We start from the raw sequence: 15,700 nt of genomic DNA on the forward strand, positions 1-15,700 counted from the left end.
AAAAAGACTTCTTTAAAAAAAAAAACGAAATCTTAATTTTTGTCTGCACTTTTTCCTTTTGAGAATTCGAATAATCTATATCATCTAAAAATAAGTAATATATCTATATCTATTTATATATATATAATTAACTTTTTTTTTTTAGATTATATAGGTTATTCAAATTGTCAAAAGTAAAAATTAAACTAAATAATTAATTACATTAATTATTACGGTATTAGTTTATTATTTATTTATTATTTTAATTATCAAAAGAAAAAAGGAATAATTAAATTTAATTATTTTAATTAAGATTTCCTTCAAAGACAAAATCTTAATTTTTCCAAACTTTGATTGGTAGTATATTCATATAAATATTTAAGCAATTTATTTACACTTTTTTGTGATTATATAGATTATTTTAATTATCAAAAGGAAATAATTAAATTAAATTAAATAATTTAACTAAAAAAAGTGATAATATTAAACAATATTATGTTTTTCTTTCTGTATTTTTGATCAAATTAAATGCTTGGTAAAAAAAAGAGACTTTCTTTCAAAAACAAAATCTTAAATTTTCCAAACTTTTGATCAGTAATGTGTGTGTGTGTGTGTATATATATATATATATATATGAACATTAATGAATATAATGTAACTGAAAAATACAGAAAAAAGGAATAATTTAATTAATTAATTTTATTAAATTAAATTTTATTATATTAAACAATGTTACTGTTTTTTTCTGTATTTTTGATCAAATAAATGCTTGGTGAAAAAAAAAAGTATTTAAAAAAACAAAATCTCTCTCTCTCTCTCACACACACACACACACACACACACATATACATACATACATACATACATACATATATATATATATATATAAAAAATTATTATTATTATTTAAAATAGTTTTAGGTGGAGTATTGCAACACAGGACATGTCAGCTTCCCAAATGTTTTGCCAACCACTGATATCTGTGTCTGTTTCAGTGTCTGGACATTCAGAATATGCTGTATGGTCCTCAACACAAGAAAACCAAAGCCACACAGAGAACCGTGGACATGCTGTCTCAGTGAGTTTCCTACTCAGTCATGTGTAACATTCACACTTCAGACACAGTGCATTCTACAAACATGCTTTTAGTGCACTACACTAACATTTCACCTGAATGTAGCATGCTAGTGAAAGCGAATATTATTTATAGATGAGGCATTTAATGCTTTATGCTCTTTTTTTAGGTCACCAGAAGTCGGTGAAAGACGCAAGGAAAGTCGTCTTGAAACAAGACCTCCATTCTGTGCAGTGATATCATCTGCATCTGAGGTGACATCTAACATGTCCAACTCATAACAGCAGTGACCAGCAAACGGATCTAATGAATGTGGCATTGACCTCATCCTATTTCACCAAGGGAAATCTGCGGATTGGAAAAAAACAAGGCAATATTTCTGGAACAGCACACAAGCTCTGTCTTTAATCTCTGCTGCTAAATCTCAGAGTGGTTGGCAAGGTGACTACCTCTGCACTTCAAAAAATGAGAGCTGTCCAGTGGTGATCTAATGCACAGTCACAGCGGTTTCTGCAAATACTTCCTGACTGGAGAGCTGCAGGCTTTTCTAACAAAGACTTTTAGAGTCTTATATTATTTCTGAGAATGAGCAGAACTCACGACATGAACTTTGTAAGGGTTTGTTTATTGTGTTTGCATGTAAACCAATGTTCAGACAGTGAGCAGACTAGTCTTTTTCTTAATAGTACAACAGAACACACAACAGCCCTTTTGTGAATTCTCATTTAGCAAAAATAAATCTGTAATCTGCAATCCCAAACCAATCAGATGAAAAAGAGCAGGTGCTGAAACATCATCTCAAGGGATGTATATAAATGGTTATTAATGATATCAATACAGAACTAATATTAAAGACTAAGTTAAGTTGAAATGACGTTACATGCTTTCTCATTCAAGATTACATTCTTGTTTTTTTATCCCCATCAATGTTAATAGGCACAAGACAGTCACCACTGCAGCATCTGATGACATTAACGTAGTTATCTGTTAAAATAGAAAAATAGAGGAAAATGCACATGCTTACACTTTAAATCTTCAGACTAAAGCTGTTACACTTCTACCTGGAGGTGTCAATGGCAGAGTATGAATCCTAAAAATAGACTCTCATTAGACAACCCTCCTTCAGTGAAGCTGAATCCTCATTCTGCGTAATAGGTTGTGACACAGACTTAATGGCACCGAATAGCTATTCTGGAAGCACTTACACACTTCTGTGTAAGCTGGCTAGCACTTATTTTTAATGTGAGATTTCTAAGCTCAAACTCCTCCCTTTCTCAGTGTCTCTGTACAGTACCAGAGCAATGAAAAATGTGTTGTCCTGGAAGAGCAGGATTGCTAGATTAGTCCTCTCTCGTCTAATGTCATTTAAGGATTAAGAGATCTCTGGGAGACAGGAAGGACAGTCTAGTGCTTTTCGCCTTCAGTAGAGCTAGAAACTGACTGTAGTTTGTTACTGAAACTATCTGCTACTGTGAAAAGAAGTTTTGAATAAATCACTAAAAAATGTGCAATTAAAGTGAGCACTACTCTGCTTTTGCTTACTGCAATACCGTGGAAAGTTGAAGCAAAGTACGATACTATAAAAAATGCTTCTCAACAACGTATATTTTTAAAAGATTTGCTACTTGAAAGTTGAAAAGGAAATACAGTATTTCACTTTATTCTGTACTTAGTTAAAGCTGCAATATATGAAAATGAAGTAAAACAAAATGTCAAGATAGTTGATAAAAAAATACTAAAGATCTAAAAAAAACAGAGTACTGAAGTGATTAGCTTTAGCTTTAACACTAATACACTGCTGTTTCAAATTTGGGGTCAGTAAGATTTTGCAGTGTTTAAAAGCATTTGTTTATGCTGCATTTATTTGATCACAATTACAGTAAAATGTAATATTGTGAAATAATATTTCAATTTCAAATGACTATTTAAGTATATTTTTAACATATTATAAATGTAACTCCCATCTTCGGTGTCACATGATCCTTCAGAATCATGTATTTTAAACAGAAATCACTATAAATGTCTTTACTGTCACTTTGGATCAATTTGATGCACATTTTTGAATAAAAGTAATAATTTATTTTTAAAGGGATAGTTACCTAACCCTAACCCTAACTTTCATGTTGTTCCAAACCCATAAGACCTTCGTAGCACCTAATCTTTGGAGCACAAATTAAGATATTTTTGATGAAATCAGAGAGCTTTCTAACCCTCTGTAGACAGCAATGCAACTGACAGGTTCAACCTTAATTTTATGAAGCTACAAGAATACGCAATGTGTAAAAAGAATGATTTCAGAACAGTACCACACATGCGTCATGTCGTGAACGTGCATTGAAGACTAACAGGGAAAAGAAGTATTTGTTAAGTTGTTATTTTTGTTTTCTTTGCACATTGCATGTTTTCGTAGCTTCATAAAATTAAGGTTGAAGCACTTATGTCACATGGACTATTTTAACAATGTCCTTACTAGCTTTCTGGGCCATGAACAAGTCAGTTGCACTGCTGTCTATGCAGGGTCAGAAGCTCTTGGATTTCAACAAAAATATCTTAAATTGTCTTTTGAAGATGAACAAAGGCCTAACGGGTTTGGAACGACGTAAGAGTGAGTAATTATTGACAGAATTTTCATTTTTGGGTGAACTATCCCTTTAACTGACCCCAAAGTTTTGAACAACAATGTCTAGTCATGATGGACCACTGATTATGGTTTACAACACCTGATTTGTCCAATTCATAACTAATTGTGATTGAAATGATATTTTGAGCTACATTGTGTAATTTGAATGTTACATCTTTATGGTATCACTCTTTGGGGCTTTCAAGATAAACAGTTGCGATTCTTTTCTCATGACAGACCTTTAAGTGTGGGTCAATCATCTGGGTCTGTGGGAACTCAGTAGCACTGTCACCTTTTTGCACTTCGACAGCTCCTCCGCTTGCTGATGCAGAAGAGCCGTTGTTCACGTCCATCTGAAAAGTGAATGATTTCTCACTAGGACCCAGCTTGATGTGTTTTTCTGACTTGCTAACCTCGTCGGTTAAGTGCCATTGTTGGACATCTTCGTCAGTGGTCATCCACGGTATTCCCTCCGTTTGAATCTCCTCTTTGGAAATTTTCATGGTGTATCCTACTGCTGCTCCTCCGCTGATAGCCTGCTGGAGCTGTGGGTGGGATGAGCTTAGTGCTGCGATTATCTGCTCTTCAGATGGATCATCTCCTTCCAGCAACCCAGACTCCTCCAACGTCTGGGACACGTTAAGCTCTGCCACAATGGTCATGGTTCCGTTGTCTGTAACTTGTTCTACCTTTTTAATGTCCACAGAGACATTTTCTGGAGTCTCTCTACCTTTCGTAAAAAATGCAAGTTCTTCCTTGATAGCTTCGGATACAGTGTCTTGGATTTGCTCTAATGCCCCTCTAAGCTGCTGTTCGGGATCTAGTGACTCTTCCTTCAGGATCCCTACTATGGACTGTTGCAGAGTGGGAGAAACATGCACCTCCTCTTCAATTATGCAGTCTTGGATATTGTCTCTCAAAAACGAGTGGTCGTATTCAGGTGAATCTCTGTAACTGTGACCTTCAGCAGTGGGCTGTTTGATGTCATCTTCCTGGTAATATCTTTCATCAGACAGATCATCGACGACTCCATAATGGCTATAAGACATAAACCTCCCACCCTCCTCAGACTCTGACATATTGTCCTCAGGAGTGGAGACGAAGTACTCTTGTGAGTCTTGGCCATGCGAGAAGTAGGGTAAGCTCTCATCTCTGGTAACTTCCTGAACCTGCACAGAGCCATTGTTTCCATACTGTGAGGCTTCAGCAGAACCACCCTCATTGGGTTTCATGGTCTTAGATTCACTCTCTAGCTCCTCGATTTGGAAGAACTTTGATGAGGGATCGATATTTGGTTGTTTATCACTCTCATTGGGTTTCATGGTCTTCGGGTCACTCTCTAGCTCCTCGATTTGGAAGAACTTTGATGAGGGATCGATATTTGGTTGTTTACCACTCTCATTGGGTTTCATGGTCTTCGGGTCACTCTCTAGCTCCTCGATTTGGAAGAACTTTGATGAGGGATCGATATTTGGTTGTTTATCACTCTCATTGGGTTTCATTTTGTTAGGATCATTCTCTAGCTCTTCGATTTGGAAAAACTTTGATGAGGAATCGATATTTGGTTGTTCAGACTTAATCTCCACAGTCTCCTCTATTTCAATTTCCCCTTCCTCATCAGACTCCACTGGTTCCTCAATTATCTCCACATTCACTAGCCTGTTTTCCAAACTCTCACCTTGCAGGCCAAGACTCAGCAGGTTCTCGATCATGGTTCCTGTTGGGGTTCCTTTGATGTTCTCCAGGGTGACTTTCTTGACTTCCTTGCTGAGAAGTTCCTCCAGGGCAGAATCTTCAGACAGATCTACTTCTTCCTCAATTTTAGATTGCAAGACAATCTGAGTCTTGGTGCTTCCATCCTCTTGCTCTGTTTTCTCCACATGATATGTGACTTTGGAATCAGGGGATGAGATGACTTTAGCATCTAAACCAGCTGGTTTCATGACCTGCTGAATGATTTCATCCATAGAAACTGCATCTAATACTTTCTCCTCACCTACAAACACCTTATGGCCTACATTTTCAGACTCTTTCTCATCTTTAGCTATTGATTCTTTCACATCCGTTCTTTCTTCAGCCATTGTTGGCTTGGATTTTTCTTTATCTTGTTTGGCATCCATCTCCTTTGCTTTTGGTTCAACATCTTTCTGACTGCTTTCTTCAGTGGTGGTCTTGCTCAAGATCACAGGAGGTGATACCACTTTCACTGGCATTGGTTTGTCTATTTTTGAGGCTGTAGGGCTTGGTGTACTTTCAATTCTAGAGGGCGGATGATCAACTGAGCTTTTTGAAGAGTGCTGTGAAATCTCTTTTCTCATAATTCTTTGATCTGTCTCTTCTCTTTTTATCTCAACAGAAGAGACTCCAGGTTTCGGGGTACTGGACGCAGCTGCCTGCGCTGCTTTGGTGAAAGAAATCATGTCCCTTCTTGAAGCAGGACTTTGGTGGGCACGATTTGATACACTGATAGGCACGATCCTGGAGGGTTCGTAAGAATGAAACTGACTTGATGTAGATGAGGTTCTCATGCTGGAGATAGGTTCCATATATTTAACATCATATCCTGTGAAGGCTTTTTTTCTTAAGTCTGGTCGACTTGCCGAATTGACAGACACTCTTGGAGTGTAAGGATGGGCTGGCATTTTTATATCTACAGACATAAACAGCAAAAATTAGGATGACTGTTCAATAATTAAAATAAAACTAATACAAAGAATTTCAGTGTTTGTTAAAAGATTAGTTCACTTCCAGAACAAAGAAATTACTTATAATTTGCTGACCCCCATGTCATCCAAGATGTGCATGTCTTTCTTTCTTCAGTCGCATAGAAATTTGTATATTTTTGAGGACAACATTCCAGGATTTTTCTCCATATAGTAGATTTCAAAGGTCGCCAGCGAAACGATCATAGCGAAACGATCAGTCATTTTTTAAAAAATTAAAAAATAATATACTTTAACCACAAATGCTTATCTTGCACTAGGTCGACCTCACGCATTATGTAGTCATGTTGGAAAGGTCAAGCATCACGTAGGCAGAAGTACAGACCTAGTGTTTACAAAGCGAATGTGCATAGAAAGTCAGACACCCTTTACAAAACAGGTAAAACAACAGATGATGTCAGATGATTTTGAAGTTGGAGGAGAAAATTAGTAAATGAGTTTTTCGCCCTACCCTACCTTTATGAACTGAAGTACACAGATGAAGAAGACCTTTCCAACGTAATTACGTAATGCGTAAAGTTCATTGCTGAGCTAGAGCAAGACGAATTAAAAAAAAAATACATTTTTATTTTTTAAGAAAATGACCAGTCGAATGACTAGATAAGACCTTTATTTCTCGGCTGGGATTGTGTAGAGCCCTTTGAAGCTGCAATGAAACTGCAATTTGGGCCTTCAAATCATTGACGACCATCAAAGTTCACTATATGGAGAAAAATCCTGGAATGTTGTCCTCAAAAACCTAATTTCTTTGCAACTGAAGAAAGAAAAACACAAACATCTTGGATGACAATGGGGTCAGTAAATTATCAGGAATTTTTGTCATTCTGGAAGTGAACTAATCCTTTAAAAGCATTATTTCATGCTGATTGACACAAGCAAATACCTATAATTCTTTCTCTTGATTGCTGATTAGACCACGTTTGAGCATGTCTTCCTTCTTCTTCCAAGAGTGCCCTGATGAACATGACAATTGCAAAAGTTAAACAGGCATATTTAGGGTCAGCCTAATTACAGTAAGCAGAACATACAGTATCGTAGTCACTTCTTTTTCACCTCTTTTGAGAATGCTGGCTACCTTCATGCTCTGCCATGACTACGCAAAAGCTCAAACAACACTGAGGGCAACCAGAAAAACTACCAAGCCCATCAACTTGTCCTAAGCAGAAACACAGTCAAGATCACTACCAACACTCGTATCTCCTTTATTATAATTGGTTAAACGGGTCCATGAGTGCTTTAAACCTACCTTGACAATGCTTTTTTGTGAAAAATACATTGAAGAACAAAAGCGAAGCAGACTTTGTGGAACTACAGACAGTATCCCTGTGCAAGTCCCCTGTGATTCCTCTGAAAGACTGAACTAAAAATAACTGCCACAATGGACCCTGTCTGTTTTTATTACGGCTCACGATGTGCAGTTTTAAACAGACAAATGGAAAGACACTTGATGTTTCAGTAGTATCCAAAACACTGCAACTATACAAACAGACCATCTTCAGGCAAAGGAGACCAACCAAACACTGACGAATGACATTACAAATGCATATGCTACCTGCAATGGTGGATCTGCTACACATATTATGAAGTGGGGTTACACAACACAAAGAAGTAGTGGTAAAACAACTTTAAAATTGTTTAAAAAAGATTTTTCATTTGTTGTTGTGTGGCTTTATTTAATAATTCCACATGCTCATCTTTCATGTGCATTAGCTAATGCATCAGACAGCTTCACAATGGAATGAAAATCATAAATCAATGTTAAATCTACAGTGATTAGGTCATAAACACAGAGGAGTTAACCACTCTAACAAGGAAAGAGGGGTGGGGCTGTACACAGACTTGCCAAATGGGCAGGCATTAGTCGCTCTGTTGCTGCACTGACTAAAAATACATCAACAAGGTTCATGTTGGGGGCGGTGGCTCTGTCAAACTTAACTACTCAAACCTCTAAACAGACAACAATCCAATGTGTATATTCACATTACTGCACGGAGAAAGGTTTAGATACCCCACATGCTTGTAGAATAGCAGAATAAGGGGCCATTCACACAGAATGCTTTTTTTGCATTTACAAATGTTCTGTGAATGACCTTAACAATAATATATAAACATTAGACATTTTAATAGCTTTCAAGGACCCCTGCACTAGTCCTTAAAGCTGTCATGCCAGCCAAAGTCCATGAAGCATGAGTAATTCTGGTATTAATATTTAATGTCAACAAGAGAATGTGGGAGGAGGCTCATTTTAAGGGTACAGAAACAGGTCATTCATCCCTCAACAGTTAAACATAGCACTTCAACAAATGTGACCCTAGACCACAAAACCAGTCTTAAGTAGCATGGGTATATTTGTAGCAATAGCCAACAATACATTGTATGGGTCAAAATGATCAATTTTTTTATGCCAAAAATCATTAGGATATTAAGTAAAGATCATGTTCCATAAAGATATTTTGTAAATTACCTACAATAAATATATCAAAACCTAAATTTGATTAGTATATGCATTGCTAAAAACTTCATTTAAACAACTTTAAAGTTGTACTTTTTTTTGCACCCTCATATTCCAGATTTTCAAATAGTTGTATCTCGGCCAAATCAGATGATATATAAATTTTAATAAAAAAAAATATATATATATACTTATGACTGGTTTTGTGGTCCAGGGTCACAAATATGAGTTTGAGGGAACTTTCAAAACAGGATGGATAAAATTAAGGTCCTAGTAGAAGACCTTCTAGAACCTCTAGTGAATGAGTGAATTATCAAAAAAGAAAAGCTGATTGTGTTGATATGGACTGTACTCAAGCCTTGTGTTGAAGGCACTACATGGTCATTTAGGGAGAAGCAGCATTAAATTGACTTTGTAGACGCTCTACCTGTATGCAGCCACTTCCAGAGCAAGGCCCATCTTGACCTGTAAGAGATCCTGATGGTCCTTCAGCTTCTCTGAGATGGTGCCGGACAACATTCTGCGCTCATACTCCAGTTCTTCAATAATAGCCTGTAGGACAAGAAGGTAGATAGACTATTTGCTCTTTTATACACACAGAGTTAAACATTAAACGGCTAGTGTTTACTCCTGAAGGAATCTAATAAGGTTTAGCTTTGAATAGTTTTATCTTTCAAATTCAGTTATGATGCCTTTTCAGTAATGCTCTGAGTAGTATGCCACTTAAACTATGAAACCTATTTTTATCCCATCTGACTCTTTCAAAAGGGTGTCCACTTGCATTGTATTGATCCAAAGTGTATATTTGGATGCTACTGTTTGTGTAATGCACCTGTCTGAGAGCTCTTCCAACATGCTTCGATGAAATATCATTGTTTATTTAAAGAGACGTGTTTTTAATATTCAAAGGTTATCTGTTTTAAGTTGATCCAAGTCATAAGACAAGAGTCTTTACAGTAAGACAACATAGTTCACAAATCAAATACACTCTAATCAAAAATATTCTCCTTTTACGTCAATGGCTCCACACCCTCCATCACATACTCTTGGTGATCTCAAGTGATGGCATAAATGTCATCTAATTTAAATATTAGCTATGTTTGCCCTGCATATTAAATCTTTTGACTTCAATAATTGTATCAGTAAATGTTCATTACAGGCCAGCAACATTAGTCTGCCTGGTGAGTGTGCATGTGATTTTGAGGTCTGAATATTTGGCACTCAATAGGCTAGTTGCAGTAATATGTTAAGACTGACATCCTCCACGCAGCCCATTCAGTTTAGCCCACAATGACACAACACTTTACTGAAGCTTGCACTTTGCTTCAGTAACTGCTCATTTGTCATTCTCCCTGGAGAGAGGCAATCATGGGATAAAGCATTAATGCTCAATTTTTCTAAAGCACATTGAGCTACTGTAGAGATGATAAACACGGATATTGGCAGTGAGGAAGCGCTCTTCACTTGAGCTCCTAAGGGGCCCATTGAAAGAACAGGTGTTGGGATAACATTCATCTATATGGAGTTGATGACTACTTGGTTTCCAACATGTGTGTTTGGTAATTCTACGTTACTCTTGGAAGAACTGAGGTGAGGTGATATTTCCTCAAAGTGCCCTTTGCATATCACTTATCACATATATAGTGTTTTCACAACACGTCATTAGTTGGCCACATTGGTGGCACTGAATGTAAACAATGCCACTGGACCGAACGAAACATGCCTATTTTGCTGATTATTGCTGCTGAAAATGGTCAATTTATTGTCATGTTTTGGGCTGTACTAATCAGTCGGCCTGGGAAAAACATTTGTAGTACTACAAATCAAGGTGAAGAGTGCAAAAAACTGTCTGAGGAACAAAAGGCGTTTGCGGCCAGCCAGACTGAACCAGGATTTCCAGGGCAAGAATCTTAACAAATTTGGTGTTTGTTCTCATAATTTCCAGTCAGGTAGGTGAAATATTAGGCTAATATCTTAATGAATACTGCTTGTATGTATCTTTACCACCTATTAACTTTAGTTTGTCAAAATATTACACCCTTTCCCTGCTTCTTTATGATTTAGCAGCTTCCACAGCATAGTTTAGACAGCATAAATTCCCCCTCCCCATTTAAGGGGAGGGGGATACAGACATTTTATGTGTTTAAAAGGACGTTCTTCTTTATTAGTTCATTTACACAAGCATTTCTAATAGGTATCAACAAAACCACGCCTTTAATGTTAAAAAAAAGTCATGGGACACCAAGCATATTAGTAGAAAGTGCCATGCTGCTGCTGTGATTAGTACTGCGCACCAGTGGGTGTGGCGCTTATTTTGGAGGAGCATGGAACATCCTTACGCAATCCCTGTTGTTCACCAAAGGATGCCAGGAAATCTGTGGCAATGTGCTTTTTATGAATAGACTTTGAGTTTGGCTTTGACACCCACCTGATACCTGCAGATTTCATCTCGGAAATTTTCTTGCATGTTCATGAGCTGTTCCTCGAGGTTCACCTGCACTTGTGTTTGTTTCTCAATTTCGTCACGCAGCTTCTTGAACTGTGAAGCGTACTCCTTCTTTTCCCTCTGAATGTCCTCCAGCCTCGCTTGGTCTGCTTTTATCGACTCTTCGATTTCTTGTACCTTCAGGCGGTACATGTCCAAAGTCCCGTGCCAGTTTTCAGTGAAGTTGGCCGCATACTCCTGCACCTCTTCCATCGTAACCGCTGGAGGTGCGTGATACGTTTGAGTCACAACGCGTACACTTCGGGAGTGCACCTGGTCCCTCAGGTGGGCGATTTCCTGTCTGTGGGCATCTTCCAAAAACTTATATTCGTTTTCGAGCTCAAAGAGGCGATCTTCCAAAGCACAGTTGGTCTTAAGAGCATTATGGAGTTGCTTCTCACAGCCTTTCAGCTCCGTGTCGATGCCTTTGCTCACCGAAGCCTCTTCTGAACGCATCGTTTGAAGCATCTGAAGTTCACTGCGCAGCTTTTGTCGCTCCATCTCTGCTCTGCTTTTCTCGAAAGATAAACGCTCCACCAGTCTCCTCATTTCCCGTAGCTCGGACATGTGTTTGTTTTCCCATTCTCCAGACTTGGTTTTTCTAATCGAATTTATTTCGGTTATCAAGCTGGTGTTTTCTTGTTCCAACTGTTTTGCGCGCATTAGGTACTGACTGAGTCTCTGGTTGAGCTCCTGCAGTTGGAGCTTCTCGCTCTCAAACGGTTCCCTCATTCGAAACATCTTCCTTTGTAATCTAATAGCTTTGGTTTTTACGCTTAAATGTGCTAAGCTTATCAGTTACTTCGTTGTCATCAGTGTTCTGCGTCGGTGAGAAGCGCAGGGCGGAGGCAGAGTCGAACAAGTGCGGAGGATTTGAGCTGATCCCATGTCCCGTTAGGAGTCCTACTACGGTGACGGTTGAGCTTATGAATATTAATTACGCAACACGACGTTCGCCCAAGTAGGGCGACGTGATTTGCTGAAACAAATATGCGGGAGATACTTGAATATTAATTAGGTAATGTGAGTGGCCGCTGTGGGAAGTTTACTTAACAGCGTCAGCACTCTGTAATTAATATTCATGACTCAGCCCTTAGTCATAGTAGGTTGTACAAACTCCGTCCCGTCCGGTGAGATGTTTGAAGGAGTGCGTCTTTAGCTCTATGATGGGATATGAGATGGCTCTCCCATGTGGAGAAAAATGGACAATGCACTCCTTCTTGTACAGCCTGACGAAGTGTCACTTTCGGTAATAGCCTTATTTAAGTTTAGCATTTAAGATATATTACAGTTGTATGACTTGCACAACAGCGTTGCTTTCGCCTTCAGGTATAAGAAAGGTAGTAAACCGTTGAGTTTTAATATAATAAAGTCTAATCTCCATGGACACTTCTCGCGAAATTGTAGTTGTAACAGGTAGGTGAACGTACATACAGCAAAAGTTTCGCTGTGTAAATATAAAGAAAGTGTTGCCTAAATCGTAAACTCTTTTACTTTATGTATGTAACACGTCGTTTATGTTTTTATTTATTTACTAGGTTTTGGTCCTTTCCGACAATATGTTGTAAATCCAAGTTGGGAGGCAGCTAAGGTACTAAACAAAGCTAATTTTTGATAAGCAGCAAGTTGGTCATGTCTAGACCCCTTTAAATTAAATTGTTATTTTTATTTATTATATAAAATAAATTAAACTGATGTACATGGTATAAACTCGTATCCACCAATTTTATGGGTCTGGCTTCCGGTTTCATTGGCATCCAGCTATTTTTAGCTGTACAAATCAACTGGTTGTGCTGCTTTTTATTGCAAATTGGTGTGACTTACCATGGTATTCAAATGTATTATCTTAATTATGAACACACTGGTTTGTAGTGCAAACAGTTTTACCATTTACTGCACATTGTTACTCTTCTCATCATTTCCCTATAGACCATTTCGCTAGATGTAAACAACACTGGTCCAGAAGCGCTTCCTGTTTTTTATTTTTTTTATTATTTTTTTTTTTATTTCACATATACAAATACATCTTAAAGGTGCTAATGTAACATTTTCATCCAGTCAAATGTTATGTTGGTTGTATTTTTTGTGATGTTTGTGTAAAGTAAAAAAAAAAAAAAGAAACAGGAAGTGTATCGGGACCAGTATGTTTACATTTAGCGAAATGGTCTATGGTCTTCTCATCATTTCTCGCCTACACTGTAAAAAATAAAAAACACAATTTGTTGAGTCAGCTTAAAATAATTTGTTACCCTGCTGCCTTAAAATTTTAAGTTCAGTCAACTAAAATAAGTTTAGTCAACTTGAAATGTTAAGTTGTACTAAGTAACAACTTAGATATTTGCTTTGCTAAACTTAACAGATGGGTAAGTAACCCAGCTGCCTTAACATTTTAAGTTGATTCAATTCAAATATCTAAGTTGTCTCTTAATATAATTTAACATTTCAAGTTGAATAAACTTTTTTGGAGTTGGCTGAACTTAAAATTTTAAGGCAGCCAGGTTACAAATTATTTTAAGTTGACCCAACAAATTGTTTTTTACAGTGTATAGTCTTCCACGTTGAAGAAAAGGTGGATAAATTGCTTATAATTTCATGTACAAAGTCATTATAACTTCTCAGATGCACACACTATGGCGACCCTTTGTTATATAAGCAGGGTTTGAAGATGGCAGGACTTGGATTGGGCATGGAAATCCATATTAAGGAGATTCCTGTCAGTTATGCAAAATCCCAAGAAGTCCTTGATGATATCTGGCAGACAATGACTCCAAAGGTAACTTTAAACAGGTAAACTTATATTTATACACAGACAACCTGCTGAGGAGGAACGCTTCATAACAGAGGAGAGATTACAAGATGCTTTGTTAAATATTCTGAGGTGACATCTTAAAACTAAAGGTATTCTAGATACTTTTGATACAAAATAGTGATAGACATTTTGTCTTTGTGACGGGCAGGTTGTTATCCATTTTGGCATAGCTCCAGGAGCCAAAGGCATCACACTGGAGCAAACAGGGAAGAACCTCTGCTACAAAGACAGGGATGTGAGTGGTCTGTGCCCTGATCATCACTGCTGCATTGAGGGAGGACCTGAACGACTGGACTCCATCATAGACATGAGATCCCTCAGCAAGCATTTAAAAAGTATGGGGCTTGATGTCATCTACTCCAGGGATGCTGGGAGGTAAATAAGACTGACAGTAAAGTTTATTTATATATAAAATAATTTTTTGTTAATTCAAAGTCCTGTACAATTTATTGAGTTCATTTGCTACTTTCATTTGTGAATATTGTCGCTGAGATAACAAATGTGGAAATGGCACAACCTGCAGGTACCTGTGTGATTTTGTATACTACTATTCGCTGTACCGTGGGCGGGGAAAGGCCGCTCTGATCCATGTGCCAGCCTCAGGCAGCCTGGCAAGCCCAGAGAGACTGGTACCACAACTTCAGACCATCATCCAGGCTGTGTTACGCCAGCTGGACCACCCTGTACACGCAACCTCAGGATACAAATGAGGTCAAAAGTTTACATCCCCCTTTCAGATTCATTAAAAATGTCCATTTTTACCAAAATAAGAGGGATTAGACAAAATGCATGTTATTGTTTATTTAGTACTGACCTGAATAAAATATTTAACATAATAGACGTTTACATATAGTCCACAAGAAAAAATAATAGCTGAATTTATAAAAATGATCCGGTTCAAAAGTTTACACCCTCTTGATTATTAATACTGTGTTGTTACCTGAATGATCCACAGCTGTGTTTTTTTGTTTAGTAATAGTTGTTTATGAGTCCCTGGTTTGTCCTGAACAGTTAAACTGCCTGTTATTCTTCAGAAAAATCCTTCAGGTCTCACAAATTCTTTGGTTTTTCAGCATTATTGTGTATTTGAACCCTTTCCAACAATGACTGTATGATTTTAAGATCCATCTTTCTACACTGAGGACAACTGAGGGACTCATATACAACTATTACAGAAGGTTCAAACATTCACTGATGCTCCAGAAGGAAACAAGATGCATTAAGAGTCAGGGGGGTGAAAACTTTTTTAATTTGCTGATCAGGGTAAATATAACTTATTTTGTAACTATCTTTTGTGGCCTCTAAAGGGAAGTATTAAATGGAAAAAAATATGATATTTAGGCAAAATAAGAAAAATGTACACATCTCCATTCTGTTCAAAAGTTTTCACCCCTGGCTCTTAATGGATGGTTTTTCCTTCTGGAGCATCCTCAGTCTTCAGTGTAAAAAGATGGACCTCAAAATCATACAGTCATTGTCGGAAAGGGTTCAAATACACAAAAATGCTGGAAAACCAAAGAATTTGTGGGACCTTAAAGATTTTTCTAAAGCACAGCA

The 15,700-nt window shown here is 37.4% G+C and overlaps 3 protein-coding genes across 4 annotated transcripts in view; 2 read left to right on the top strand and 1 right to left on the bottom strand.

The window, feature by feature from the left end:
• The window catches only part of ttc23 (tetratricopeptide repeat domain 23), an 18,017-nt gene extending 16,260 nt beyond the window's left edge, over window positions 1–1,757 (top strand). The window contains exons 10-11 of the mRNA XM_051134705.1: window positions 975–1,057; window positions 1,224–1,757. Of these exons, the coding sequence (XP_050990662.1) occupies window positions 975–1,057; window positions 1,224–1,335 (195 nt within the window). The 3' untranslated portion in view covers window positions 1,336–1,757. The remainder of the gene's footprint in view (window positions 1–974; window positions 1,058–1,223) is intronic.
• Window positions 1,661–12,211, bottom strand: synm (synemin, intermediate filament protein). Its single transcript, XM_051134702.1, has 4 exons — window positions 11,278–12,211; window positions 9,277–9,401; window positions 7,281–7,351; window positions 1,661–6,324 (listed from the first exon to the last, which is right to left on the bottom strand). Exons 1-4 carry the CDS (start codon window positions 12,073–12,075, stop codon window positions 3,860–3,862), a joined length of 3,459 nt encoding a protein of 1,152 aa, XP_050990659.1. The 5' UTR covers window positions 12,076–12,211; the 3' UTR covers window positions 1,661–3,859.
• Window positions 12,212–12,371: 160 nt separating this feature from the next.
• pgpep1l (pyroglutamyl-peptidase I like) lies at window positions 12,372–14,902 on the top strand. 2 transcript variants are annotated; one of them, XM_051134703.1, is made up of 5 exons: window positions 12,372–12,750; window positions 12,873–12,925; window positions 13,988–14,107; window positions 14,292–14,518; window positions 14,667–14,902. In XM_051134703.1, the coding sequence occupies exons 1-5, from the start codon at window positions 12,717–12,719 to the stop codon at window positions 14,851–14,853; spliced, it is 621 nt and encodes a 206-aa protein (XP_050990660.1). In that variant the 5' UTR covers window positions 12,372–12,716; the 3' UTR covers window positions 14,854–14,902. The 2 variants fall into 2 exon arrangements, with proteins under 2 accessions (XP_050990660.1, XP_050990661.1); XM_051134704.1 differs by having other exon boundaries at window positions 13,991–14,107.
• The last annotated feature ends 798 nt before the right edge of the window (window positions 14,903–15,700 follow it).

Source organism: Labeo rohita, chromosome 18 (assembly GCF_022985175.1).
Source record: "Labeo rohita strain BAU-BD-2019 chromosome 18, IGBB_LRoh.1.0, whole genome shotgun sequence".
Classification (NCBI taxonomy): Eukaryota; Metazoa; Chordata; class Actinopteri; order Cypriniformes; family Cyprinidae; genus Labeo; species Labeo rohita.

Excerpts from the sequence above, each read along its gene's own strand:
- synm (XM_051134702.1), bottom strand. The coding sequence starts at position 12,075 with ATGTTTCGAATGAGGGAACCGTTTGAGAGCGAGAAGCTCCAACTGCAG. Across the intron at positions 9,402-11,277 it reads ATGAAATCTGCAGGTATCAG|GCTATTATTGAAGAACTGGA; the intron begins GTGGGTGTCAAA and ends CTTGTCCTACAG. Across the intron at positions 6,325-7,280 it reads ATCAAGAGAAAGAATTATAG|ATATAAAAATGCCAGCCCAT; the intron begins GTATTTGCTTGT and ends TTATGTCTGTAG.
- pgpep1l (XM_051134703.1), top strand. The coding sequence starts at position 12,717 with ATGGACACTTCTCGCGAAATTGTAGTTGTAACAG. Across the intron at positions 12,926-13,987 it reads CAAGTTGGGAGGCAGCTAAG|CAGGGTTTGAAGATGGCAGG; the intron begins GTACTAAACAAA and ends TTGTTATATAAG. Across the intron at positions 14,519-14,666 it reads TACTCCAGGGATGCTGGGAG|GTACCTGTGTGATTTTGTAT; the intron begins GTAAATAAGACT and ends CACAACCTGCAG.